The sequence below is a fragment of the Penicillium arizonense genome, assembly GCF_001773325.1.
Source record: "Penicillium arizonense strain CBS 141311 chromosome Unknown PENARI_contig015, whole genome shotgun sequence".
NCBI lineage: Eukaryota > Fungi > Ascomycota > Eurotiomycetes > Eurotiales > Aspergillaceae > Penicillium > Penicillium arizonense.
Genome location: NW_019173292.1, coordinates 204,107 through 227,087, shown reverse-complemented (window position 1 = coordinate 227,087; position 22,981 = coordinate 204,107). Strand labels below are relative to the sequence as shown.

The window sequence follows — 22,981 nt, the reverse complement described above, 5'->3', positions numbered from 1 at the left end:
GTCTTGGGATTTATCTAGGGAGGCTGACATTCTCAACTCTCGACTTAACCTGCGACGAACTATTTTTCCACCAAAATGGCAGTTCATGCGATTTCCAAGCTGGACAACAGTCAACATGCTAGCTTTGATGTCCAGTCTATCCCTCAGTCCGTGTTACCGGAGTCTTCAGTCAGGGTTCGCCCACTACTTATAAGTCTGACCTCGAACAACTTGAGTTACGCCCGAATGGGTCAAATTTTGCATTGGTGAGTAATACGCCCATTATCAAGATTAATCATCGAAGTATACATGCAGAAACTCATTATTACCTCTAGGTGGGACGCATACCCCGTGTCCGAAAACTATCCCGCACCATACAACGACCCATCAACATGGGGAATTGTCCCTGCTTGGGGTTACGCGACAATCGAAGAAACCACAATCCAAGAGTTACCCAAAGGCACAATTCTCTATGGGTTCTGGCCAACAACGAGCACACCAACCGATCTCCAACTCAAACGTGGCGCGACAAACGGTCACTGGATCGAGATCAGCGGACATCGTCAACAGATGATGCCCCTGTACAACCGCTACTTGGTAACACCAACATCAAACCCGATCAGCGACCTAACCACCGCAACCACCCCGTCACCATCCGCCCAAGAAGAAATCGAGCGCATGGCATGGACGGCTCTCTTCATCGGCGGCGTAGCCGGCTACATCCTTAGCGAATACGTCTTCTCATCAGACCCAGAAACCCAACCCTCCATTCACCCCCTAGGAGCAGCATCCAAGCTCCCTTGGTCCCCATCGGACGGCGACATCACCTCAGCGGTAGTGATCAACCTAGCCGCGTCGACAAAAACGGCCCGTGTATTCTCGTACTACGTATCACGAAAGCCGGAGGGCTCAATGCCCCTCGGTTTGTTGCATGTCACATCGTCCGTGTCACGTATCACAGAAGCCGATCAGAACCTGGCCACTCGGATTCCATCCAAGGCTGTTAGCTACGGGGATGTTGGGGCTGGGGAGACTGGGGATTGGCTTGCTGGGCGGAAGCCTGAGAAGCTTGTTATTATTGACTTTGGGGCTCGCGGGAATGCTCTCGGTGACTTGCTTGATTTGGTTAAGAGTCGTGATGATTTAAAGGATTGTAAGGTTGTTATTATTCAGGTTGGGAGTGAGCAGAGGGTTTACTCTACTGAGGAGATGTTGGCTGAGAGGGCGGCTGTGGCGGAGCTTGGGAAGATTCAGTTTAATACTTCTGGTGTTCAAGATACTGTCATTGAGAGGATGGGTCACGAGGCATACTTTGCCATGAAGGATGCGCTTTGGGACAAGTGGTTATCTGAGCGACACTTGATTGTGCCTGGGATGCAGATTGTATGGGGTAAGGGTGTGTCGGGTGATGGTATTGAGAAAGGCTGGGAAAGATTGTGTCAGGGTCAGGTTGGGGCTGAAGAAGGATTAGTTTATAAATTGCAGTAGATTAAATACGAAGTAGCATTTTGCTTTCGTGTTTATAAGTTATATGTGGCTGGCAGCTTGGGTGGATATGCAGATTGAGATGAGCCGAGAGTGACATAAGAGCAGAATAGACAAACACTTGAGAATATCACAAATCAACCGAGATATTAACATCATCAGCCAGATAAGTCGTTCGTTATACATACAAGGGTGCAGGATCGTAGGATGAACGGCTAGACGAGCTTTGACTTGAACTGCGCTCAATGTTCATCTCCGTAACGATTGTACTCCCACAAAGGTCGACGTCAGCAGCCGTCAAAATCATCAGGTCGGACAAGTGGTCATTGTAAGCCGGGGGAGGATGGTCATCCCCCTGCAGCTGTTGGATATCCCGTCCATGGATGAACCCATTCTCACCAATGACACAAGGTGTCATATAGATCTCAATGGGAATAACTTCCGAAATCTAGACCACGGTTAGTCGTAGTACTCATTCCTAAACGGTCAATGCACATACCTCTGCAGTCACCTGGCCCTCTTCATCACAGAACTCCGCCTTTACAGATAAGACATGTTTGATCTTGATGTGCTTCGTGGAGAGACTCTGTGAACAACCACCCAAAGTACGCGGCAAACACACGGAGGTGTTAATGCGCCTTTCCGTCTCCATCGAATCAGCACCCGTCGGCTCACTGCCATCGGCAAAGTCTATCTTCTTTGAAAACACAGTGTGGTTGTGCGCGCAGGTTACAAAGTGTATGTTCTGTCGCACCGATTCGGCGGCCGTAGCATCCAAGCGCACACTTTGTCTCTCCTGGACTTTGACTGTGACTGCGTTGAGCTTGGTGCCTTTGGAAAGCGGAGCAAACCAACACTCCACGGGGAATGTGCAACCAAAAGGAATATTGCGATCAGCGAGGGAAATACAGTATTGGATATCTTGGTCGGATTGACGTTCAAGAGTCTACATATACCAGGCCATTAGCTGTGACACGAAGTCTCGGGTAGGAACATAATAACGAACCAATGGATTGTATGGTCTTAGATAGCTTTGTTCTAGTCCGCAAAGCTGGTAGACATGTATCGGTTGTGAGACCACAAAGTCACTTTTCAGACGTCGCTCAATGACGACTTCAACGTTGTATTTGTGATATTGGTGGTTTGAGCTTATAACGGTCGAGAACATTTTGGATGGAAGTGGAATGCTGAAGAGAAACTCATGGTCTCCGGCCGGCATTTGGAATACATTGAGGGTATTCGTGGATGCGAGTGCCTGCTGACGGTCAAATGTAAGCTGTTCGCGAATCTCCGGGCCCAGGAATCCCTCGATGGGACTATTAACAGCGAGTTTCAGATTATAGTTAACAGTAGGATCTTTGCGAAGGTTTCTTACATCGACAATATTCCTCTGAGTTTCACTTGGATGCTTTTGAAGGCGGCGGGGTGAGCGAGCGAGAGACTAAATCTCCCAGTAATGGAAGGTGATAGCTCCTCATGCCTTCCTTCTTGGACGAAAATGCATGATTGATCGAGCCTAAAGAAATTCTAGTTAGAATCATAATAAATAACCAATGATGTAACGCAGCTAGCATACCTTAACTCAGAGCTAGCTATGTCTTTGCCGAACATGCTGCGAACTGAGGTGCTTTTCAAGCTTAAAGAATTGAACCTTGAAATCATAGTTCTGTGAGATTCCAGCCGGTAGATTTAATTCCGTGGGAATCATCGCACTTTATTTACGCTGTACTCGCGTCGGCGAAGAATGCGGACTTTCCCAAATTGGGTCGGAGTCCAGATTCCAACGGACGGAACTTTATCTTGGCCTTGGTCACGTATGAAATCATACGGAGAAAACATGGGGTATGATGATTTGGCTATTGAAAACTTGTTCCGTGGTATCTTTCTATACATCCCTTGGTCAATCAAATTCTAACCCCGACATGTCCAGATCCATTAACAGCTGATCATTGCCACTGGGGAAGTTAACATCAGGGAAATTGTTGAAAAAAATGTCATAGTCTTCGATTCCAGGAGCTCCCAGAAATGGATTCGCGACGGAAATATCCAAATTGGACAAGTCATCTGATCGTAGTTGGATATCGAGAGGGCGTACCCTCTCTATTCTAGCCTCTGCCCGCCCCAACCCTTGCATACAGTCCACGCTGGAGGGTGACCCCAAAACTTCATCCTCATCATGGTGTGAGCGCCGATATCCCATTCTTCGTCGAGAGTTCGGTCGGAGAGTATCATTCACTGGGGCTGTGGAACCTTGATCATCTATGGTGGGCTGGATGCTGTCCAGCACGCGATTTCCTAGTCTAGCCATCACGGCAGTAGACCACCATGTAGAAGAAGACTGTTCGAGACATTGATGAAATTGACGCATTTGCTCAATGGCTGTGTGGCGGGTGCTGGCTAGTTGGCTTTCTCTTAGTTGTTTGTAGGTTACTGAGAAAGCGAGGGATATAGTGTAACCGAGCATTGGCAACGGGGATAGGATTTGAATATCCCTCTTTTGGATCAGAGACGCGATAGAGAAGATTGAATGGGTTTGTCGAATACTTGAATTCCTTGGCCGTGAACGCCCTTGAAGGCCATCGGAATGTGTGGAGAGAATAGTAACCGCGTGATACAGGAGCTCGCACGTCTCTAATATATATTAGTACCCGTCCAAATGAAAATCAGTAAGTATTTAAATATTTCATACCAAGCAAGTCTGATGATAGTTTCCACGCATCACAATCCTCAATAAGTTCTTCAAAGGCGGGAAGCTCAAGTTCCTCATGATCAACCCCATTGATGATCGGCCGATAAAATAGAATCACCCTACCCAGTTTTTCAGCGATACGAAGCCAGAGCCGAAATGAGGCTGGGAACGATGAGATAACGTCATCCACTCGCTGGTTCATGTCGCGGTCATGTATCATGATCGGTCTTCCATTCATAGCAGCATTCCATTTGTCCAGACTCCACAAACACCAAAATAGAGCCTTTAGTGAGGTAGTAGGCTGCTGGTCTGTCCTCATCAAATGCATACCGATGGTATGTGCATGGTGGATGGCCTGCGCCAGGTTCAAAGAACGATCTTCGGAGCCAGTAGGGCCCCATTCGTGGAGCGACAAAAGGGTCAAGATTTGAATGTAGATTATCTTCTTTCTGGGTGTCCTTGGTATATTTTGCATGATGTCGGTATAGAGTATACTGTTAAACCTCTCCAGTTGGAGAATTTCCGAGCTCTGGCCGAGGCGCAGAAGAGGTCTTGTGGTCCGGTCTTTCGCTGCGACAAGACATATCGTTTGGAGAAGGCGAACATGCAGAGAGCCTGCTTGAAAATTGACTCGCACTGTCTGCTCATCGAGAAGAGGCAATATGGGGTGTATTCGACGGAAATAGACGTCTATCAAAGCTTCTTGGCTCTTTTTCGGTGGCAGGTAATCTGTGTTGATGTCTGTTGGCTGCGAATCCGACCCCCGCGGTAATTGTAGTGGGTTGCAGTTCTGCGATGAATCAAGGTAATCCTGTTCAGGGCACAACCACGCTCCTACATCGCCTTTCTGGCCCTGTCTGTTCTTTAACCGTGATTCGTCCTTTTCCATCAAAGTCGCCATTGGGTTCGAGTCGCATGCAAATTGACGGGACTCGTGCTCTTGATCTGTGAGTCGACTTGCCTCAGAGACAGTTGAGCTACCGGCCTCATGGTTCGGGGACCTTTCAAATGTGTAGTCACTTTGTTGTTCTCTGGTTGGAGATGCGGATCTACCTCGGATCCCTGAGTCCCTTCTCGAGCGTTCATGGGTGCCATAGGGAGTAGGAATAAGGCTGGAATTATGATGCAGTCCCTTTGAAACGTCCGTCTTGGTCGGTACTTCATTGTGGTAGCACCGTTTCTAAGGAGAATTAGGGTGGATGTTCAGGACTGATGTATATCTGTGGCTCACTTTTTTCTGACGACAAGAGTTGCACGCCCGCCTTACCTGCCCTCTTTTGACATTGTCTCCGTCACGGCTAATCAAAAATGTCAGTTCCATCATGAATCATATCTCAATTATAGAGGTTAGGAGTTGCGGTTCTTTCCCGGAGGCGGAGGTAGAAGGGTGCCCCGCCACCGGAGCGGGCGGCGACTTGCCTAAAGCAGAAAGTCCGAATCTACGCGACATCAACATTCTGTGTTAAGGACTTTAATTCTTTTGATAAAGCTTGCTCAGTGACTGCAGAATATGCTTCTATCAGTATCTGCAGCAGGATTATATATGATTACAGCTAGCGCCTTGCGGTGATATAGGCCTAACCCAATTGGTCTCCAATAACACTTCCTTTACGAAGGGATGACGTACCTCTGTCCTTTCCTCACTTGGAGCATTTGCTGCCCTTTCACTCCTAGCGTATTCCTTTAGCGACCCAAAAGCCAAAAGAAAGGGAGAAAGCACGATGACAGGCATTTTCACCCGTTATAATTTCTTTCTCGATCAAACCCCGGATTTGGAAGGGCAAGTGGCAGTGGTGACGGTATGTCTCCTGTCTACCTGATCCATAAACTACCTGGCATTAACCAAAATAATCCTTCAGGGTGGTCAGGGAGGCATCGGTAAAGGTAAGGCATAAGTTGCTAGGAAATTATTCCTGTTCCAATATCCACAAGGTTCTTACCAAGATCGTCTAGAGATAACAGCCCAGCTTTTGCTCCATGGAATTAAACAGATTATTGTCCTTGCTAGAAGCGAAGACAAGTTCCATGCTGCGTGCGAAGATTGGAGTCATCGCGATGGAATTATCTGTGACGAACTGCATACCCGTGTACAGTTTGTTCGATGCGACCTATGTGATATCACCGAGGTCCAAGCTGCCGCAAAAGAAATAAGTAAAAAGACAGACCGTGTCCATATTTTGATGTGCAATGCAGGTGAGTTCGCAATCATCCATTACTTTGGCTTCTTCCGATTGACTAGTGTACAATATTAGGACTTGGAGTTCCATATGAATATAAGCTTTCACCACAGGGTATTGACCGAGTCTTTGCCGCCAACTGCGTCGGTCACCAGGTACTCGTTACTCTGCTCCTCCCCTTGCTCAAAGCAGCCGTTACAACCGCCAACAACGGCGTACGTATAGTAGTTACAAGCTCATCCTTACATAGTGTATGTCGGGGTATTGATTTCGACTTGCTGACCTCTCCATCACGTGTGAAATGGCCCGCTGTGTTCGATGGGGTGTGGCGATACGGTCGGTCGAAGCTGGCGAACATTCTATTCTCCAAAGAACTTAGCCATCGACTCCTACAAGACACAGACCCAGCTAGCAAGAGAATCTACGTCAACTCTTTTTTCCCAGGTAACATCGTCACGGACCAATGGGCATCCTGGGATTCATACTTCGGCACTCTGATCGGCTCATTGATACGCCTTGCGGGTTCGTTCTTCGGCCAAAGTCTGGAGCAAGGCGCCACCACCGCTGTATACCTCGCCGCAAGCGCTGATGTGAGCAAACATGATTTTCGCGGTCGTTACTTTATACCGGTTGCTATGCCATGCGATCCGAGTCCGATGGGGAAGAATATGATATTGGGTCGGAAGCTTTGGGTATGTTCTACCGCAGCCTCGCATGTAAGGTTGCTAACTTTGGAGCTTCACTTAGGATTGGATCGATGACAAAATGAATGAGACACTGGGCCTGAACTGGCAAAGCGCGATATCGCAAAAGGAGCTAGAAGCTCCTACGGGTCGCCGAAGCCTAGATGCGGACTCTGCATAATTTTTTCTTTTACCTTCATGCCGCAGTTAATTGAAAAGGTTAGATTCCAGCGTGAAATAGAGTCTATCGGTAATGTATGTGTAGGTTGTAATAAGAGACCAATTGCTGGTCCTCTATGCGAAGCCAAGGGTCATGCCAGAGACGTGCTAATGCCGGTCCCATGAAAAAGGAGCAAATCAATTAGCTATAACAATGGGATTTTCCCCCCTTATTGTCCTCCAGCTATTGCTTATTTCAATCAATTCCTCGCAACCCTTTAACAGCCATGCCCATTTCTTAAGGAATCCCGGAGTAGCCTCCCAGCTCTCTTTCAAGTGCGCCTCCCCCCATACAATCAGGCCTTTGCGCCCAGCAGTGACCATGTCTTCATCTTCCCCTTGAAGTAAAAATTTGGCAGAGGTCGAAAAGGATCCAGATGTCTCTGGCGTGATAGATAAATTATCGTTCACCAGGTCTCCAAAGAGGTCCTTCAGAAAATCCACAACGTCCACATAGGCCTCCCATTGAATCAGATTGTCCCGGATTTGTGGAAAAGGAAGCATGTCAATCCAGTTAGAGTGAGGATGAACCATCTGTAAAGATGTTGGAAGGAGTGAGCTTGGAGGGCCCGGATAGAGTGGGTGTATGACCGTGGGACCATCGCAAAGTCGTCTGCCACGTTGCGGATTGTCAACATCATCAGTTGAGGTGACTATTGTCGCAAAATTCCTCAAGACATCTTTATTGGAAACAAGTGCACGAAATACATTGTAGTGGATAAGATGTAGTAGATGGTCAGATGGGAGAGGAAATAGTATTTGGGGAGATTCGTCAGACTCTGCTGAAATGGCAGCTACCCCTGACCTTTGGTGAGAATGTCCAGACACAGGCGCAAATTCAATTACACTTCCAATGTTCTGACGGAATGAGGTTTGATTTGCCAATTCGTTCATCAAGTTTGGTATATTGTCGCTGGGTTGGGAGACTTTGTCGTTCGCAACTCGCCAACGATCCACTCGGTACGGGCGGCGTCCAGATATTGGATTTTGGGCTTTTATCTCGCTGATTCGTTTTCCTAATGCACTCAGTTAACTAGATTAATCGAAGACAAAACACAGTAAGCTTCGCAGAGAGCGGTATACTTACTATGAGCTCTTTGATTTATCCGATTCTGGATTTTCTTCCGCTGTTTCCTATCTTCGATGTTTGTCCAGTCCTGATTGAATTTTTCCGCCTCTATGGTATGCCAAATAAAATTTGACGATAGGTCAAGGCCTTGGTGATCTCTATTCTTTTGGGTATCCATTTCTCTGGGAGCTTAACAGGCACGAAAAAGGAGAGAACTGTCAGCTTCCAGGCGGCCGGAAAGTAAGGATAGATTCGTCTAACTTTATATATCGACAAGGGCACATTGGCGAACCCATGTGACAGCTAGGCTAAAAGAGGCAAAACAAGTCAGCCAGTCCCACATAGTTGAACTTTAAATATGGAAAGGAAACGGCAACGCTCGGAAGGATGAGACCTAAGGCTTAGCATATCACCCACCACTTTCTTCGAATTAGACTAAAGAGGCTAAAAATAGTCAGCAAGCCCCATATATTGAACCGTGAAATCAAGGGGAAACCGGCGACGAGCTAAGGCTCAGCCGTATAACCACGAATAGATTAAAAGAGGCAAAACTGGTCAGCCAGTCCCAAAGGTTTCTGGCCAGGGCGTCAACGCAATAGAATGCGAGGACATACGAGATATATAAATATGCTGCTTTCCCCTTTCACTTTTCGTCTTTCTATCAACACAAGAACCATTGTTTCACTTCTTCCGCCGCTATTCATTTCAACGTCAATTCTGGCAGTCTTCACACGTCCACTGCTTTCAGATGTCTCGATACGCTAAAGCTCACGTTAGTCCGGAGGGACCAGGCGACTCTCGACCAACAGCATTGCAGGTGGTCGAAGATGAAGGAATGGAAGGAAAGCTTGAGGGCAGAGTGATCGTCATCACCGGAACCTCGTCCGGCCTTGGTATTGAAACGGCGCGTGCTCTCTCCATTACTGGAGCGACACTTTTCTTGACAGCTAGAAATGTCAGAAAAGCCAAGGATGCCTTGGCCGACATCTCTGAGCCGGGCCGTACGGAGTTCATCGAAATGGATCTAGAATCCTTCGAAAGCGTACGTGCCGCTGCGACGGCGATCCTCCAAAAAACCGACAAGGTCAATATTCTGATCAACAACGCTGGAATCATGGCAGTGCCAGGTCTTGAATTTACCAAAAATGGCCACGAGTTGCAGTTTGGCACCAACCACCTCTCTCATTTCCTCTTCTTCCAGCTGTTGAAGCCAGCGCTACTGGCCGCCACGACGCCTAATTCCCATTCTCGAGTTGTCAATGTGTCCTCTGCCGCCCACCGTCTCAACGGCATCAATGCAACAGACAACTACAACTTCGAAAAGGGGGGGTACAACCCCTGGGTATCCTACGCGCAATCGAAAACCGCCAACATATACATGGCCAATGAGATTGAGCGCCGCTATGGATCTCAAGGGGTACATGCAACGAGTATTCACCCTGGTGGAATTGCAACTGGTCTTTCGAAGCACATCCCCGAAGCAGATCTTGCGGCAATGTTAGAAGATGAGGCTCTAGTCAAGAGCTTGAAGAGCCCGGAGCAGGGTGCTGCGACCACGGTGTGGGCTGCTATTGGCAAGGAATGGGAGAATAAAGGGGGCAAGTATCTCTCTAACTGTGCCGAGGCGAAACGTGGAGACGACGTTAGCGATATGACAAGTGCGGACTATGCCAGTCACACCTACAACAGGGAGAGCGAAGGCAGACTTTGGGAGGACTCGGTGAAAATTGTGGGATTAACCGATGATCAGTAGTGGACATCATGAGATGGCCAAGGAATTACCATCCATGTCAAATTTGGTAACTAGTCAACTGCAATATCACCAAACAAAGTTTTTGCATTATTTGAAACCACGTGGAAATGGGTGAAGGCACGACAAAGGGCCCTATGGACATGTCATGCAAGGTACATATTCCAGGGCCTTGTTATCTTATTTGAATGACAGATTGTGCAACGTTAGACATGATTACAGCAAGTGTTCATAAACTGGATGATTTGAGTCTACCCCAACAGCACAAGCATTTTGTAGGCTCTTTTTAGTGCGAAGCAACTTTTAGCGATCTCCGCCTGCTGCATTGGCCGTTCTGCTGACAGTATGTTGGCAAGTTGCCCTACAGAAAGCATCGTAGAGAATCGATAACACTGAGATATTATTGATCATGTAATTCAGTGCCTAGGGCTTACAGACCTCAGTAGGCCCAGAATCTCGAAAGTTTATTTCGCCGCAGGAGCGTGACTGAGTAAAGCGGGATATTTTAAATAGTACAAGGAATATCTGTAGACGAATGTAGGAAAATGTGCCGTTTCTTGTCCGTTTAGTCTGTACTATTGCCCGGCGAGCGAGCAGAATAGACCCTACGAACGACCTTTTGGCTCGACCCAAAATATCTTCCTATAACTCTGAAATCCATGATCGGTAGTATCAACACAATATAAGCAAGAATGCGGTAAAGAACACCTATTGAGAAGATTAAACTAATAACATCAGTCAGCTGCATGGACCAAGGACGAGGGTGGATTTGACATACCAGATGTCGAGCGCGGTTCTTTCTGTTACATAGCCAACAAATCTCGCAGCAGCATCAACGTCGTACAAATACGAGAAGGGGACGATATGTTCACTGAAAAAGGCCTCGGCGTACCAAGTCTACTCTCTCGATGTCAGCAATCACCAGGAAAAATACAGGAAGAACGATTTCGCAAAAAGACTTACACCAGGGCACATATACCACAGCCATCCCATACCCCATGATTTGACAAGTGTTAGACGCGGGCCAAAGCCGTCCAGAACCCCGCATATCAGGCTTGCAAGCATAGCCAATAATAGTGCATCCTGGCGCTTGACAAGCGACGCCACAAGCGACGCAAGCCCATAGATACCTAGATGTACACTCAGCATGGTAACACTTCGCAGAAGTAAATGTTTTCTCACAGAAGAAGTATACCACATTAAGTGAGAACAAAATGTGAAAAGGGATTACGGTGGTTGCGAGAATCATGTAGAATGTTGTGAATTGCAAGGACGACACGAGAATCCGGGGCCAGGTGGCTAAGTCTTTTCCAAGCAAATAGGCGCTTGCTGAATGACCCGTGTAGACATCCTGGTAGAAAATAAGCTCTGATATAATGCAGTTAGTAAAAGGGCCGTAACTATGTATGAATATTTCACGAACTCTCATCAGCAATGATCCTTATTCCAGCTGGTGCAGCTGAAAGGCCTATAGCAAAAGAGTTTAGTCTCAAGTTTGAATCTAAAACGTCTTGATGTAAAATATCTACTTACTGATTGCCAGACTACACAGTAAACCGGCAGTTGGAAGGGTGGTATAGTTGACTGCGCTTGATAAGGGACCGAAAGGCTGTCGGAAATAGCCCTGAAATATGTGGCCTTTGAATTCGTGTATTGACAAGCCAATTAAAATCCCTGCAGCTGCCGAGGTGCCAATTTCAAGTACTAGGCTAAAAATCTGTCGATGTTGCTGCTTGATGCCACATAGCAGATATAAAAGTACCTGACGGTACCAGGTCGCCTTGTGTTGAACGAATGATGTCCTCAACTCCGCCACCTGCAAAGTGCTTTCACTTATTCTGTCTCCCGAGGGCATTGGTAAACAATCAGTCGGACTTCTTTGATAATGATGCGAAGCTGAGGATGGTAAATTAGTGACGCAGTCTATGATAACATCAGCAGGATTACATCCTGCGGGAAAGACACTGCCAAGTGTTTCAAAATGCTTATGCGCAGTAGATGTCTCCCCAAGGTAAATTTGTTTGCCAAGATTCAAAACAATAATGTCATCTAGCAGCTGGTAGATGTCTCTCCGAGGCTGATGAATAGCGCATATGACGGTGATACCCAAGGTTGATAGCGATTTCAGCAGGTTCATTATCGATAGTGCGGTTGTTGCATCCAGACCCGAAGTTGGCTCGTCCAGAATAACTGCCATCGGCATAGCAACAATCCCAAGGGCAATGGAAACTCGCTTTCGCTCACCCCCGGAAATACCTCTGTTCTCAATGCTTCCCACACGCTGATCCATCACGTGTGTTAGTCCGAGATAATCGAGGATTTGGTTCACATGCAATCCTATCTTGGCGTCATCCCATAGCCCACCGAGCCGAATACGCGCGGCATGGAGAACATTTTCTTTGACAGTGAGATCTTCCAAAGCAATATAATCTTGTGGTACGAGACCAATGACGCTATGAAATCTATAAGACCCGTGAGAAATGAACGTTTCCGCGTTTTAGCACTGCACTGACTTCGTCGGGTCACCTGAAACCCCATTGATAGATATGGACCCGTAGGTGAGCTTGGATCTTCCCGCCAGAATGTTGATGAATGTTGCTTTTTAGCTTTAGCACAAAGCGCAGCTGTATCGGGTATAGTGAACTTACACTTTCCTGCTCCAGAAGGCCCCAAAATTCCAAAAAGACGGCCTTTCATAATTCTTCCTGAAATACCTTGCAAGATTGGATGCAACTTATCACCCAAGTTGCATTGTATCTCGCGAAGAGAGAACTCCAAGCCTAGTTCGTGAATGTTTCTGTCTTTGATCAACGTTTCAAATATACTGTGTGACTTGAAATCCATGGGATTCTCTGCAACTACCCTTTCCCCAGAAGTCGACACATCGGTTGTGCTGGACGCTAGCTGTACCATTTCGGTGTCAGGCCTCCTGGTCCTTTTCCTTTTAGTGTATCTTTCGAGTGTCACCCATCCTTGAATGGTTTCCCATCGCTCTGAAAATTTGAATGACATAAGCCACAGCAGATATATCACTGCTAAAGAGACAATTCCGACCAGCGAAAGCTCTCGCTCGCTCCCCTCTGGACAGATGGATAGAGCTTTGCATTTGATCGGTTGGTATGTGCCTTGAGGACAATAGTAGCCTTGTTCACATCGAATTTGTTCCCGTCCACCAGGTGGGCAATAGTGTCCCGGGAAGCAAACAATAGGTTCGTAGGGCCCTTGTGGCGTGGAACATATGTTGTCAACAGGCTTTGACCGAATGGCGTGACATGCCTCCGTTGGTGGGCAAAAGACCGGTGGATACCCCGTTGTTGTATTGAGGCCTACAGAGCATGGATCAGATTTAGCCACTTTGAGGGACATGCGAATTGTTCGGTTTTGGTGCTATCGGATGGTGAAAAGGGAAAAAAAACATTAGCTCACATACAGAGAAATCCCAGAGCACATGAACTAGCATTGCTAAGGGGAATAGGCGCTTGTCCCGTAAGGCAGGTTCCGTTGCCCATGATGCAAAATCGGCAATGTAGCTATTTTGGGGCGTGTCTGGAAGATGAAGTTTGGCCCCGACAGCGATTCTTCTGCCGTATTTGTACGGACTTATTGGGTCGATACATCCGTTTTCCTCGAATCTATAACCGTCATGTAAGCACGAATCTGCATATGATAACAGTGGACTCACTTTACATAAAGATGGCGTGGAACCTATGTTGGTGAGATACTGTCCCACTAAAGGCTTTACGGAAAGGTTAATTGAGATAAATGGAATGCTAAATAATGGGAGGCAAGGGATAAGAAATGTATTTAATAATAGGTACCAGCCTCTGTTTCTCTATTTACTCACGTCCTGTAGCTCCCTCCTCGGAAAATAGAAGGGGGAGTTACGAGAAGGAGAAGTAAAGTTCAACAAAGGTATGCATGAGCAGGGGGGAGTTGCTATCTATGGGGCGGGAGGTGCTTAGCGCCAGTGTACTAGGGGGCATTAGGTGGGGAGTTTGGGGTTATCATAGTTATTCCCGTACCAACGTGCAACTGGAAGGTAAAAGATAAATGACTTGCTAAAATCAGATGTTATGGTTCCTACAGTCACAGCTTATACCCCAAGAAAGTCCGCAAGGACAAGAATAAAACGAAATTCCAGGGCCAAATAACCAACAGTGGTAGATCCCTGCAATTGGCCGCCTCACAGTATTTAACTTCAGGGGAGAACGCAGGTAGTTTGCTAAATTTTTCCTTGTTTCTTTATAGCAAAACAGCCAATTTCTAGGTACGTATCTTCTATGCTCTAGCTATACTAAAAGGTACTAAGCTGCCGAGGCAATCGTAACAAAATGTAGCACCGTCATGCAATCCTTTAAACCCAAAATGAAAGGGGAAGAAAAGACTCTTCCACTTTTTCCGAACGGTCAGCAAGGGAGTATTCTCATTGTTGTTGTTCAGGAGGTCCGTTACCTTTGCTAGCGGTGGATACCGCCAGTCGGCAGGTAAATAAATAAAACCTCCGATACATTCAAGATTCAATCCATGCGTACAACCAATGCAGCAGATTTTCTATTCATACTTCTGTTAGCTGTACGCCGGTGTCCATTACTCGCACTCCTCCGGTTGAGGAACGTAATACAGAAACCAGAACTCTCAACAATGGGCAGCCTGTACAGCGCTGGTTGCCAAGACTTCCTTGGCCTCAGCCCGCAGGATGTTGCCTCTAGCCCCTTATACCTGGACTGTGTGGTCTTGACGAGGGGCAGTAGCTACTCTGCACTCACAACTTCTTGCCTGGTGGCTTTTGCTGGCCTCCTATATCGATGTATTCTCACCCCTACCTTCTTCAGAAACCGGTACAAAAAATCGTACTCGGATTTACAGCCTCGACAACGGAGGACTTTTCAGATGGACCACATTGATTTCATTCTCAAGACCATTTCCCTGACGTTCAGTGTGGGTCCTGTCTACCTGGTGCTTATGCAAGGTAGACGTTGGTCTGATCCATGCTTCGGTACTTCCAAATTTAAGCTTGGAGACTCAGCATTTTTTGCAACAGCTGTTCTTTCCGCACTGTTCTTATTTCAACTTCTTTGTGAAGAAAGGTTGAAGTTTGTGGACACCTTACATCACTATGGTGGTCTACTGATTATTCAAGGATATGCAGCCTGGAACGTGAGCCTACCTGTCGGCAAGCCGCTGCTTTTTGCTGAAGTGAGAATGATGGCAGATATTTGTTTATTGTGGCGTAAGTCTTACTAAGGGCCAGACGCGTTACGGGGACAGCACTTACTCTCTGGCAGTTGTGTTATCCGACGCCTACGGGCTCATCAAGACCGCGAGCCTCATTCTTCGACGGTGCTTCCAACCTGCGACTACGGCGCTTGTGCGCCTGTACATGTTCGCCTTCTGTGCTACCATGGCGATGACAATACTGGAGGCAGTTGTTGTCTTTTACGCTGCCTATCTAAGCTGGGATAAACTTTCCACTCTTTCTAAGGTGACAATTTACGTCCTTCAAGGATTATTCACTTGGTCCAAGTATAACAATAACCTTCCTTTTTATGCCATGTACAAGCAGTCAAGAACGAAATCCTGTATTGCTCGTTGTTACCTTTAGCCGATTGTTTGATACGGGCAACTTAAACTGGTCTGCTTTATCATTGGAAAAATGCCAGCAGATATTGCAGAGAATCAGCGGCTGTCTCTCTATGGAATTACTTTTATTGGTCGGAGTTAGGTGACGTCCCTTGCAACGCATAGTTTTTGTTACAAAGCTTCCTCCGCCATTAATGTCTTTCCTTTCTTTAAGGCTTTATATGTGTCCACTAACTGCCACTTTCCTACCTACGGGGTTTTACCTGCCACACCTTGGCCTTTCTTTCCATCTTAGTACCCATTCCTTGCTGTTGTGCACCCTTTTGTTCGAAGCTAGCAGATCCGTGATTGCTTCGTGGCTAAGGGAATTCAAACTCAGTGATAGATCTTTGTAGATTGGTCACTGTTTGCATTAGCCTACTGGCGAGTTGGCGTGAATTAGAGAGTATTGTCCGGCAAGCCTTATTCGACGTTTTGTCTCATAGGTCGTCCAGAGGACGCCAACTGTCATCACCAATCGATTGTTCGATGATCCATGCAACACATAGTATAGAGTCAACTGCAGAATAATCTGCGTTAGGCTGCCTTTGAATTGTGTAAGAAGGCGTAGAAATGTCTAGATATTATCAATGTAGCAGGTGTTCTCGCCAGCAGTCTCTGCAGTCTGGGCAAGACGCAGGTGAATTCGCAGAAGCGTAGACATGGGCTACCGAAATGGGATATTGTTCATTACATTCGCTCCATTTGATGACTCTGATGACCGGTCGGGGAAATCGCTCGTCTATAAAGTCCCCGTCGATGATAATAGATCGAGGGTTAGAACAGATCTAGACCTCCACCCGACAACAAATGTTCGACAATGATGAGTGCAAAATTACTAGATTCACAAAATGGAATGCGGTCCCATATTCAATTTGTTGGTGAAACCACCTACCGAATCGGGTGTGATAAGCTTATTGAGATGACGTTTCTCGAAGAAGGCAGATGAAGGGACACTGTATGTATTATGTATATGAAGAAAAGCACAAACATAAGCTACGTTGGTTTCTTCTAAACAATGCACCGATGGCATGAGGGCTGAGGCGAGATTGTTTACGTAGGGCATACTCGAGGGGATTGTGGTATGGAGATGGTTTTGGCTTTGGTTCTGGGATTGGATTTGGAGGTTTTGGGCGGAGTAAGAAGTTGTTTCTGCTGATGGTAGGTCATTGAGGCGGTTTCCTTGGTCAATGTTAGTGTCTAAGCTCATAGTGATATATTTAAATGTATGAGTTGAGGTTAAAACATACACAATTTGTTGAAGAATAGGCACGGCCTTGGCGCAGAGAGCACTGTGGATAGAGAGTGAAGCGAACATGCGCAATGATAGATCCAGGAGATTTTTGATTTCCTCGTACTCGGAGTAGCACTCTGGGTTGAAGACAACAGCTGCTAGCGTACCTCCGGCGTGAAAAGCGTGGAAGCTGCCTAGTCCGATGGTGTACCAGTTATACGGTTTGAAGTCTGGCGATTCAAAGAGGTCTGGAACATGGGTAGCGATGCCTTGGCGGAAAATATACACTTTGCTCTGGAAGCACGTTTTTCGGGTGTGACCTCGCCTTGTAAATAGCGACATAGGCTTGGACGAAGAAGGAGCCAGAGAAGTTAATGAATCTGACTGTACAAAATGTGGAGGTTTGCTTGGTGGTGTATGGCCAGGGGCTCCTCAGTGTCGGACTGGTAGCGGGCGTCGCACATTTCGCGAACGGAGGTGACCTTAGCTTCGAGTTTTCCGGTGTCAAAGCGTACAGTATGCTGGTAGCTAGATACGTGTTCGTTTATCTTGGAGGCAATCCTGTGCAGCTGGACATCGAGGAGCAGGTATGCCATCTTTGTTGGACGGGAAGTTGATGTTGAAGGGGCGGTCCTGGCTGCTTTAAGACCGGTTAGGAGATCCACGTCGTTGACATCCGCGGGCATTTTCACATCTTGTGTTAGCATTGCGTAGTTGATGCTTCCGAATGCTCCGTTTTTAATTGTATAGAGCATCATGGGTCCCGCCCAGACTCGGCGCCGCTCCTCGCACTCGACTGGGCCCATGAAAACAAGTATTGCGCTACCAGAGAACTTTGAAGATTTACTTTTGCGCTGGACCAAGCTTGGACGGAACGAGATTGGAGGTCTCGGAAATCCTAGATCTCAGATATGGACTTCTGTTACTGCGGTATAGTCAATCTCTCATATTTGAATTTTATTATCTCCGTGAGGATGAGAGTAGTTCGATGATATATCTCATCCCATTTGTACTATTGTTCTGGTTATTTCAGTTTCAGTCTCCCTCTTCTACAAATGGAGGATTTGATGATATAAGAGATTGTCGATACACTGAGTCTGAGTCCGGATTAAAATTTACTTACTTTAGTGAGCCTGACTTTATGCACCTTCGTAAAAGCGGCGGCAGCTAAGATGAAAGCCCTAACTCGGCAGAGGAAATATGTTACTTCGTAGAGCTACCTACTTATTCCTGTGTATTCTCAAATATTGACTCATTAGCCACAACACGAAAACACACAAAAAAGTCCCAACATCCCATCCGATCTCAAATTCATGCGTTATTTCCTATGAAATTATATTCTGGCAGGAAGATTAACCCCTTCAATGTCGCTGCATTGCCGGCCCGGCCAATGGCTTTACGAAGAGATTTTCGTATCGTACTCTCTACACTATTGGATCTTGCACTGTGCTCAAGTAGATTTTACACCGTTACAAATCATTTCTCACCTTAAATATCATTCGATTACATGGTATGAGAAACTTGGGTGTGGAGACACATGCATATATTCAATCAAAACGTATGATATATCTTCGTGTAGGCAGTAGTACGAAGGTCTTCCAGAACGAGTCCCAGATGAAGTTCGTCTCATAATGCAATCCAACGTATTAATTGGGCAGGCAAAATTTGTGCGTTATTCCGTTCTCATCTGCCGCGCCCACACAAACCCTCCGGTCGCAACAATCCGCGCTGGTCTTACAGCCTCCCACTACAAGCCATTAGCCATCGGAATAGGCGTGCATTGGAGTATATGGGTAATGGGTATGTATCATACTTTCAACAGGAATCGCGTTTAAGAGGTTCGATGGCTGCTGCGTTGGTCAAAGCAGCGATGGTACCGAGAAGGCAGAGACTGATAAGCTTCATAATGAAACCGGTGGGTGGTGAATGTCACGCGAGTTCGAAGGAATGAGAATTGCGGATGAATGATATGGGTAGAAGACTCTACTGGAGGAGAATGGGCGGCCTACTTATACATATACCGTAACACCTTGCCTCGTCGTTCATTGGAATATAACTTATTCGTAGGATTGTTGATCTTTTACCGACTCTTTCCCTAGGGAACAAGTCGACGACGGCCCAATTGGCAAGTTTAACCACCCAAATACCAAATTAGGGATGAGTGCTGTAGCAGTAGACAGATTGGACACCGAGTAGTTGAAGTGGAAAGTACCGTTTCAATGTGCGTCCGAAGATACCTAACATAGGACAGAGAGTTAACTTAGTATACATATACATAAAACCCCTGGAAATAGATTAGATTAGATTAAATATTCAGACTACATATAGCTCAAAAACACACAAAACTCCCAGGGAAAAGGTCTCCACCTAAGGCTCTGCTGCCTTGCGCTAGCCAGGCAGCAGCCTCATTGGTGCCTGGTTTCCTAGGCCATCTTGAGCGACGGTGACCACAACGCTGGTTTAAAAGGCGACCACTTCTGCGTTGACTCTGTATTTTTCTCTTCTTCATCGCTTTCATCATTTTCATCACGGCCCCCGTATTCTCTCCCCTCTCCTCCTCTTTCTTCTCAGCCCCCACCTCGTATTCGCGCCTCGGCCCCTTTTGATTACAATTTGTTTACTTTCTGGAACTCAATTGTCGCTCGTCAACTTGTTGCACAATGCCTGCGAGATCGTTCAAAAAGCTCGTTATCGCCGTGAGTGGGACATTTCCAAAGCTCAAACAATGTAAGACCCCTTTCACCACACAGTGCGTCACGTTTGATTGCTCTACTCATTGAAACCGTGCTGACTCCTGAAACCGGCTTAGCGGACTTGAAGTCGATGATTGAGAACAATGGGGCTACATTCAGCACCTCCGTTACGGATGACCTTACCCACCTCGTCACCACAGACAGGGATGTGGACAAGGAATCAACAAAGTGTGAGTACGCCAAGTACGATCACACAGTGATAGTGATCTTTTGTCTGATAAACCAATTAGACAAACAAGCAAGCGCAGTCACAGGCTGCCAAATTGTCTCACTTGACTGGCTCATTGAATCGACCGAGAAAAAGAAACCTCTGCCAGAAGGACAATATGTCCTCGGCAAGGGTGCAAACCAGCCTGCGCCCCAGGCCGAGCCTACGCCCGAGCCAGACACCAAAAATAATGGAAACGGCACTGACAAGAAGCCTGAAACAAAAAAGCGCAGCGCAGTGAAGGATGAACCGGCGGAGGAACCTAACAAGAAGCTAAAGGACATCCAGAAGGCTAGTTCAAAGTTTCTGAATGTCCCAGTCGACGAAGGCTTCAATGAGCATTGGGGCGGCTTTACAAGTGAGTTGAGATGGCAAAATGTTATGAAAATAAGTGAATAACCCCTTCGCCTCAGACGCCACGGTCTACATCGATGACGCAGGTTTGATCTGGGATGCCACCTTAAATCAGACCGTCTCGGCCAGCAATGCCAACAAATTCTATCGTGTTCAACTACTGGTCGGCAAGAACCAACAATACATCACTTGGACCCGATGGGGCCGGGTTGGAGAGCACGGACAGTCGGCCAGGCTTGGTAGTGGCGGCTTGGAAGAAGCAATCAGACATTTTGAGGCCAAGTTCAAGAACAAGTCGGGCCTGAAGTGGGAAGATCGTCTCGCTACTCCGAAGAATGGGAAATACACGTTCCTTGAGCGCAACTACGAAGAAGATGACGAAGACGAAGAAGACGAAAAGGACGTCAAGAAGGAGAACGGGGCCAAGCAGGAGAATGGGGTCAAAGTTGAGAGTGGTCTGTCAAAACCGGTCCAGTCCTTGATGAAATTCATTTTCAACAACAACCACGTCCTCGAGGCTCTGGCAGCAATGTCTTACGATGCAAAGAAAATGCCTCTCGGAAAGCTCAGCAAGAGGACCCTGACAAATGGCTTCTTAGCTCTGAAGGAACTATCCGAGCTCATCGCAGCACCGGCGTCCGCGAATGCGAAGTACGGGCTCCCATATATCAATGCGATTGAGAGCTTAAGCGACCGCTATTACACCTTGATTCCCCATGTCTTTGGTCGCAATCGGCCTCCTACTTTAGGAAGCAATGAGCAAATCAAGAAGGAAGTAGAGCTTCTTGAGGCACTGACCGACATGGATGTCACCAACGAGATTATGAAAGACAACCAGGGTGCCGATGAGATCCATGAGCTGGATCGCCAGTTCAAGAGTCTGGGAATGGAGGAGATGGTTGAACGTGAGTACCAAACTACATCACCAATGTGGGCAAAACTAATAGCAACCAGTGAACCCCGAGTCAACCGAGTTCAAAGAGCTTGAAGACTACCTCCAAAACTCCCGTGGCACAACCCACCACCTAGAATACAAAGTTATCAACATCTTCCGTATCCAACGCCAAGGCGAAAATGACCGCTTCAACACATCCCCCTACGCCAGTATTGCCAACAGCGACCGCCGCCTCCTCTGGCACGGGTCCCGCAGTACAAACTTCGGTGGAATCCTCAGCCAAGGTCTCCGCATTGCGCCCCCAGAAGCGCCAGTCAATGGCTACATGTTCGGCAAGGGAGTGTATCTGGCCGACACATCCAGCAAATCCGCCAACTACTGCTGCCACTACAACAGTGGCGGCATGGCTCTTCTCCTACTCTGTGACGCCGAAGTCGGCGCCCCAATGCTGGAACTTGAGACTAGCGATTACAATGCCGGCGATGTATGTAAGCAGACCGGGAAACTCGCAACTCTCGGAAAGGGTCGCAATATCCCTGGTGGGTGGAAGGATGCTGTTTGTTTGAATCCTGCTTTGGAAGGTGTTACGATGCCTGATGTTGGGATCAAGCAGCAGCAGGCGCAGAGTGCGGGGCTTTACTACAATGAGTACATTGTTTATGATGTTGCTCAGATTCGGCAGCGGTATTTGTTCCAGGTTCATATCAAGTGATAGCTTGAGGTTCAGGGTTGTGTTGTTTGATGTGCATAATGTCGGAGTATCGGATGGTCATTCTAATGGGTTATTTTAGCGGGTTTAGCTCAATATGTATAGGTTAGCGTGTGCTATTATGCAAAATTTATACACTATTATTACATTTAATTCCAAAGACAAATAGGCAAGAAGAAAAACATAGAGCGAAAGGTAAAGATTCTTTTAGTATAAGTTAACCCCGAAAATAACGAAGAAGACTGGACAAGCTAAACTAATTGGCCTCAATCATCAGATCCCCATTGTTGTTGAAAATTTGGTTCTAGTAGGACAGCGAGGCATTTTAAGGTATCACCAAACGAGCAGAACTGTTGAGATCCTTCTCAATTTCTTCCTCAGCATCACTAATGCGAGGCACTTGAATTGTTGCACAAACTGATTTTGTAAAGCTTGATGATTAGCTTGTATCTCGGCCTTATAATTGGAGCGCAGGAAAACTTGGATCCAATTTTGGGGGAGATTGAGGAAAAAGTTAAGGCCTCCAATTGTTGCTGAAACAATAATGGGTGAATACTCTTATACTACCCCAATCTGGATAGGCCTTCGAATATCCTTTGGTTTTGGCGTTATCTTCCGACAGTTAATACCATTTATAGTGTTTATTTATAGGAAGTCCCCACGATGGCCATCCGCTGGAGGATCGAAGGTATGATCGCATGTTTCGCACATAACCTTTGGGGCACCATCTTGAATAGCAGCGACCAGGTGAAACTGTCACCAACATCCTGCCTGACACTTGTCTCGAAGACATTTCGATTCATCCCGCCACCAACAGCCTAAATAATTATTGTACATAGTTTTGAATCTGCCAAATTGAATTTTTTGACAACCTTGCAAGGATAAAACTTCTATGGTAGAGGAAAAGAAAGTAAAAAGGTAGCTTCAACGGTGAAGTGCAATTCCTAAAGATGAGCGAACAAATAGTACCCCACATTGAAGCCCCTCGCTACCGATACTAGAGATGCCTAAATTTTTATAAAACGTGTGAAAATATGACATAATCCATGCCTCGGTATCAGATGCTCCCCAGCGCCGATCAACACTGAAATAGTAAAGAAGAAGCTAATTCACCTCTATCTGGCTTTTCATATGAATCAAGGTTATTGGATGCCAGCA

The 22,981-nt window shown here is 46.7% G+C and overlaps 8 protein-coding genes across 8 annotated transcripts; 5 read left to right on the top strand and 3 right to left on the bottom strand.

Moving 5' to 3' along the window:
* Window positions 1–75: 75 nt before the first annotated feature.
* Window positions 76–1,467, top strand: PENARI_c015G05154 (DUF2855 family protein; the record flags this gene model as incomplete). The annotated part of the gene is made up of 2 exons (XM_022633771.1): window positions 76–245; window positions 315–1,467. The coding sequence occupies 2 exons, from the start codon at window positions 76–78 to the stop codon at window positions 1,465–1,467; spliced, it is 1,323 nt and encodes a 440-aa protein (XP_022486410.1).
* Window positions 1,468–1,642: 175 nt separating this feature from the next.
* Window positions 1,643–5,474, bottom strand: PENARI_c015G08625 (uncharacterized protein; the record flags this gene model as incomplete). Its single annotated transcript, XM_022633845.1, has 6 exons — window positions 1,643–1,912; window positions 1,964–2,410; window positions 2,471–2,780; window positions 4,009–4,093; window positions 4,154–5,333; window positions 5,421–5,474. The coding sequence occupies 6 exons, from the start codon at window positions 5,472–5,474 to the stop codon at window positions 1,643–1,645; spliced, it is 2,346 nt and encodes a 781-aa protein (XP_022486424.1).
* Window positions 5,475–6,340: 866 nt separating this feature from the next.
* PENARI_c015G12012 (uncharacterized protein) lies at window positions 6,341–7,194 on the top strand (the record flags this gene model as incomplete). The annotated part of the gene is made up of 4 exons (XM_022633924.1): window positions 6,341–6,346; window positions 6,444–6,545; window positions 6,678–6,920; window positions 7,078–7,194. The coding sequence occupies 4 exons, from the start codon at window positions 6,341–6,343 to the stop codon at window positions 7,192–7,194; spliced, it is 468 nt and encodes a 155-aa protein (XP_022486455.1).
* A 1,855-nt stretch (window positions 7,195–9,049) lies between these two features.
* Window positions 9,050–10,054, top strand: PENARI_c015G00770 (uncharacterized protein; the record flags this gene model as incomplete). Its single annotated transcript, XM_022633671.1, has 1 exon — window positions 9,050–10,054. One exon carries the CDS (start codon window positions 9,050–9,052, stop codon window positions 10,052–10,054), a length of 1,005 nt encoding a protein of 334 aa, XP_022486299.1.
* Window positions 10,055–10,789: 735 nt separating this feature from the next.
* PENARI_c015G01211 (uncharacterized protein) lies at window positions 10,790–12,748 on the bottom strand (the record flags this gene model as incomplete). Its single annotated transcript, XM_022633684.1, has 7 exons — window positions 10,790–10,948; window positions 11,015–11,181; window positions 11,234–11,419; window positions 11,475–11,519; window positions 11,585–12,504; window positions 12,565–12,649; window positions 12,700–12,748. 7 exons carry the CDS (start codon window positions 12,746–12,748, stop codon window positions 10,790–10,792), a joined length of 1,611 nt encoding a protein of 536 aa, XP_022486487.1.
* Window positions 12,749–14,692: 1,944 nt separating this feature from the next.
* Window positions 14,693–15,653, top strand: PENARI_c015G07530 (uncharacterized protein; the record flags this gene model as incomplete). The annotated part of the gene is made up of 2 exons (XM_022633821.1): window positions 14,693–15,281; window positions 15,337–15,653. The coding sequence occupies 2 exons, from the start codon at window positions 14,693–14,695 to the stop codon at window positions 15,651–15,653; spliced, it is 906 nt and encodes a 301-aa protein (XP_022486291.1).
* A 1,183-nt stretch (window positions 15,654–16,836) lies between these two features.
* Window positions 16,837–17,590, bottom strand: PENARI_c015G05721 (uncharacterized protein; the record flags this gene model as incomplete). The annotated part of the gene is made up of 3 exons (XM_022633783.1): window positions 16,837–16,852; window positions 16,921–17,152; window positions 17,290–17,590. 3 exons carry the CDS (start codon window positions 17,588–17,590, stop codon window positions 16,837–16,839), a joined length of 549 nt encoding a protein of 182 aa, XP_022486248.1.
* A 1,974-nt stretch (window positions 17,591–19,564) lies between these two features.
* On the top strand, window positions 19,565–21,826 carry PENARI_c015G11138 (uncharacterized protein; the record flags this gene model as incomplete). Its single annotated transcript, XM_022633909.1, has 5 exons — window positions 19,565–19,631; window positions 19,714–19,827; window positions 19,888–20,223; window positions 20,279–21,124; window positions 21,174–21,826. The coding sequence occupies 5 exons, from the start codon at window positions 19,565–19,567 to the stop codon at window positions 21,824–21,826; spliced, it is 2,016 nt and encodes a 671-aa protein (XP_022486256.1).
* Between the last annotated feature and the right edge of the window lie 1,155 nt (window positions 21,827–22,981).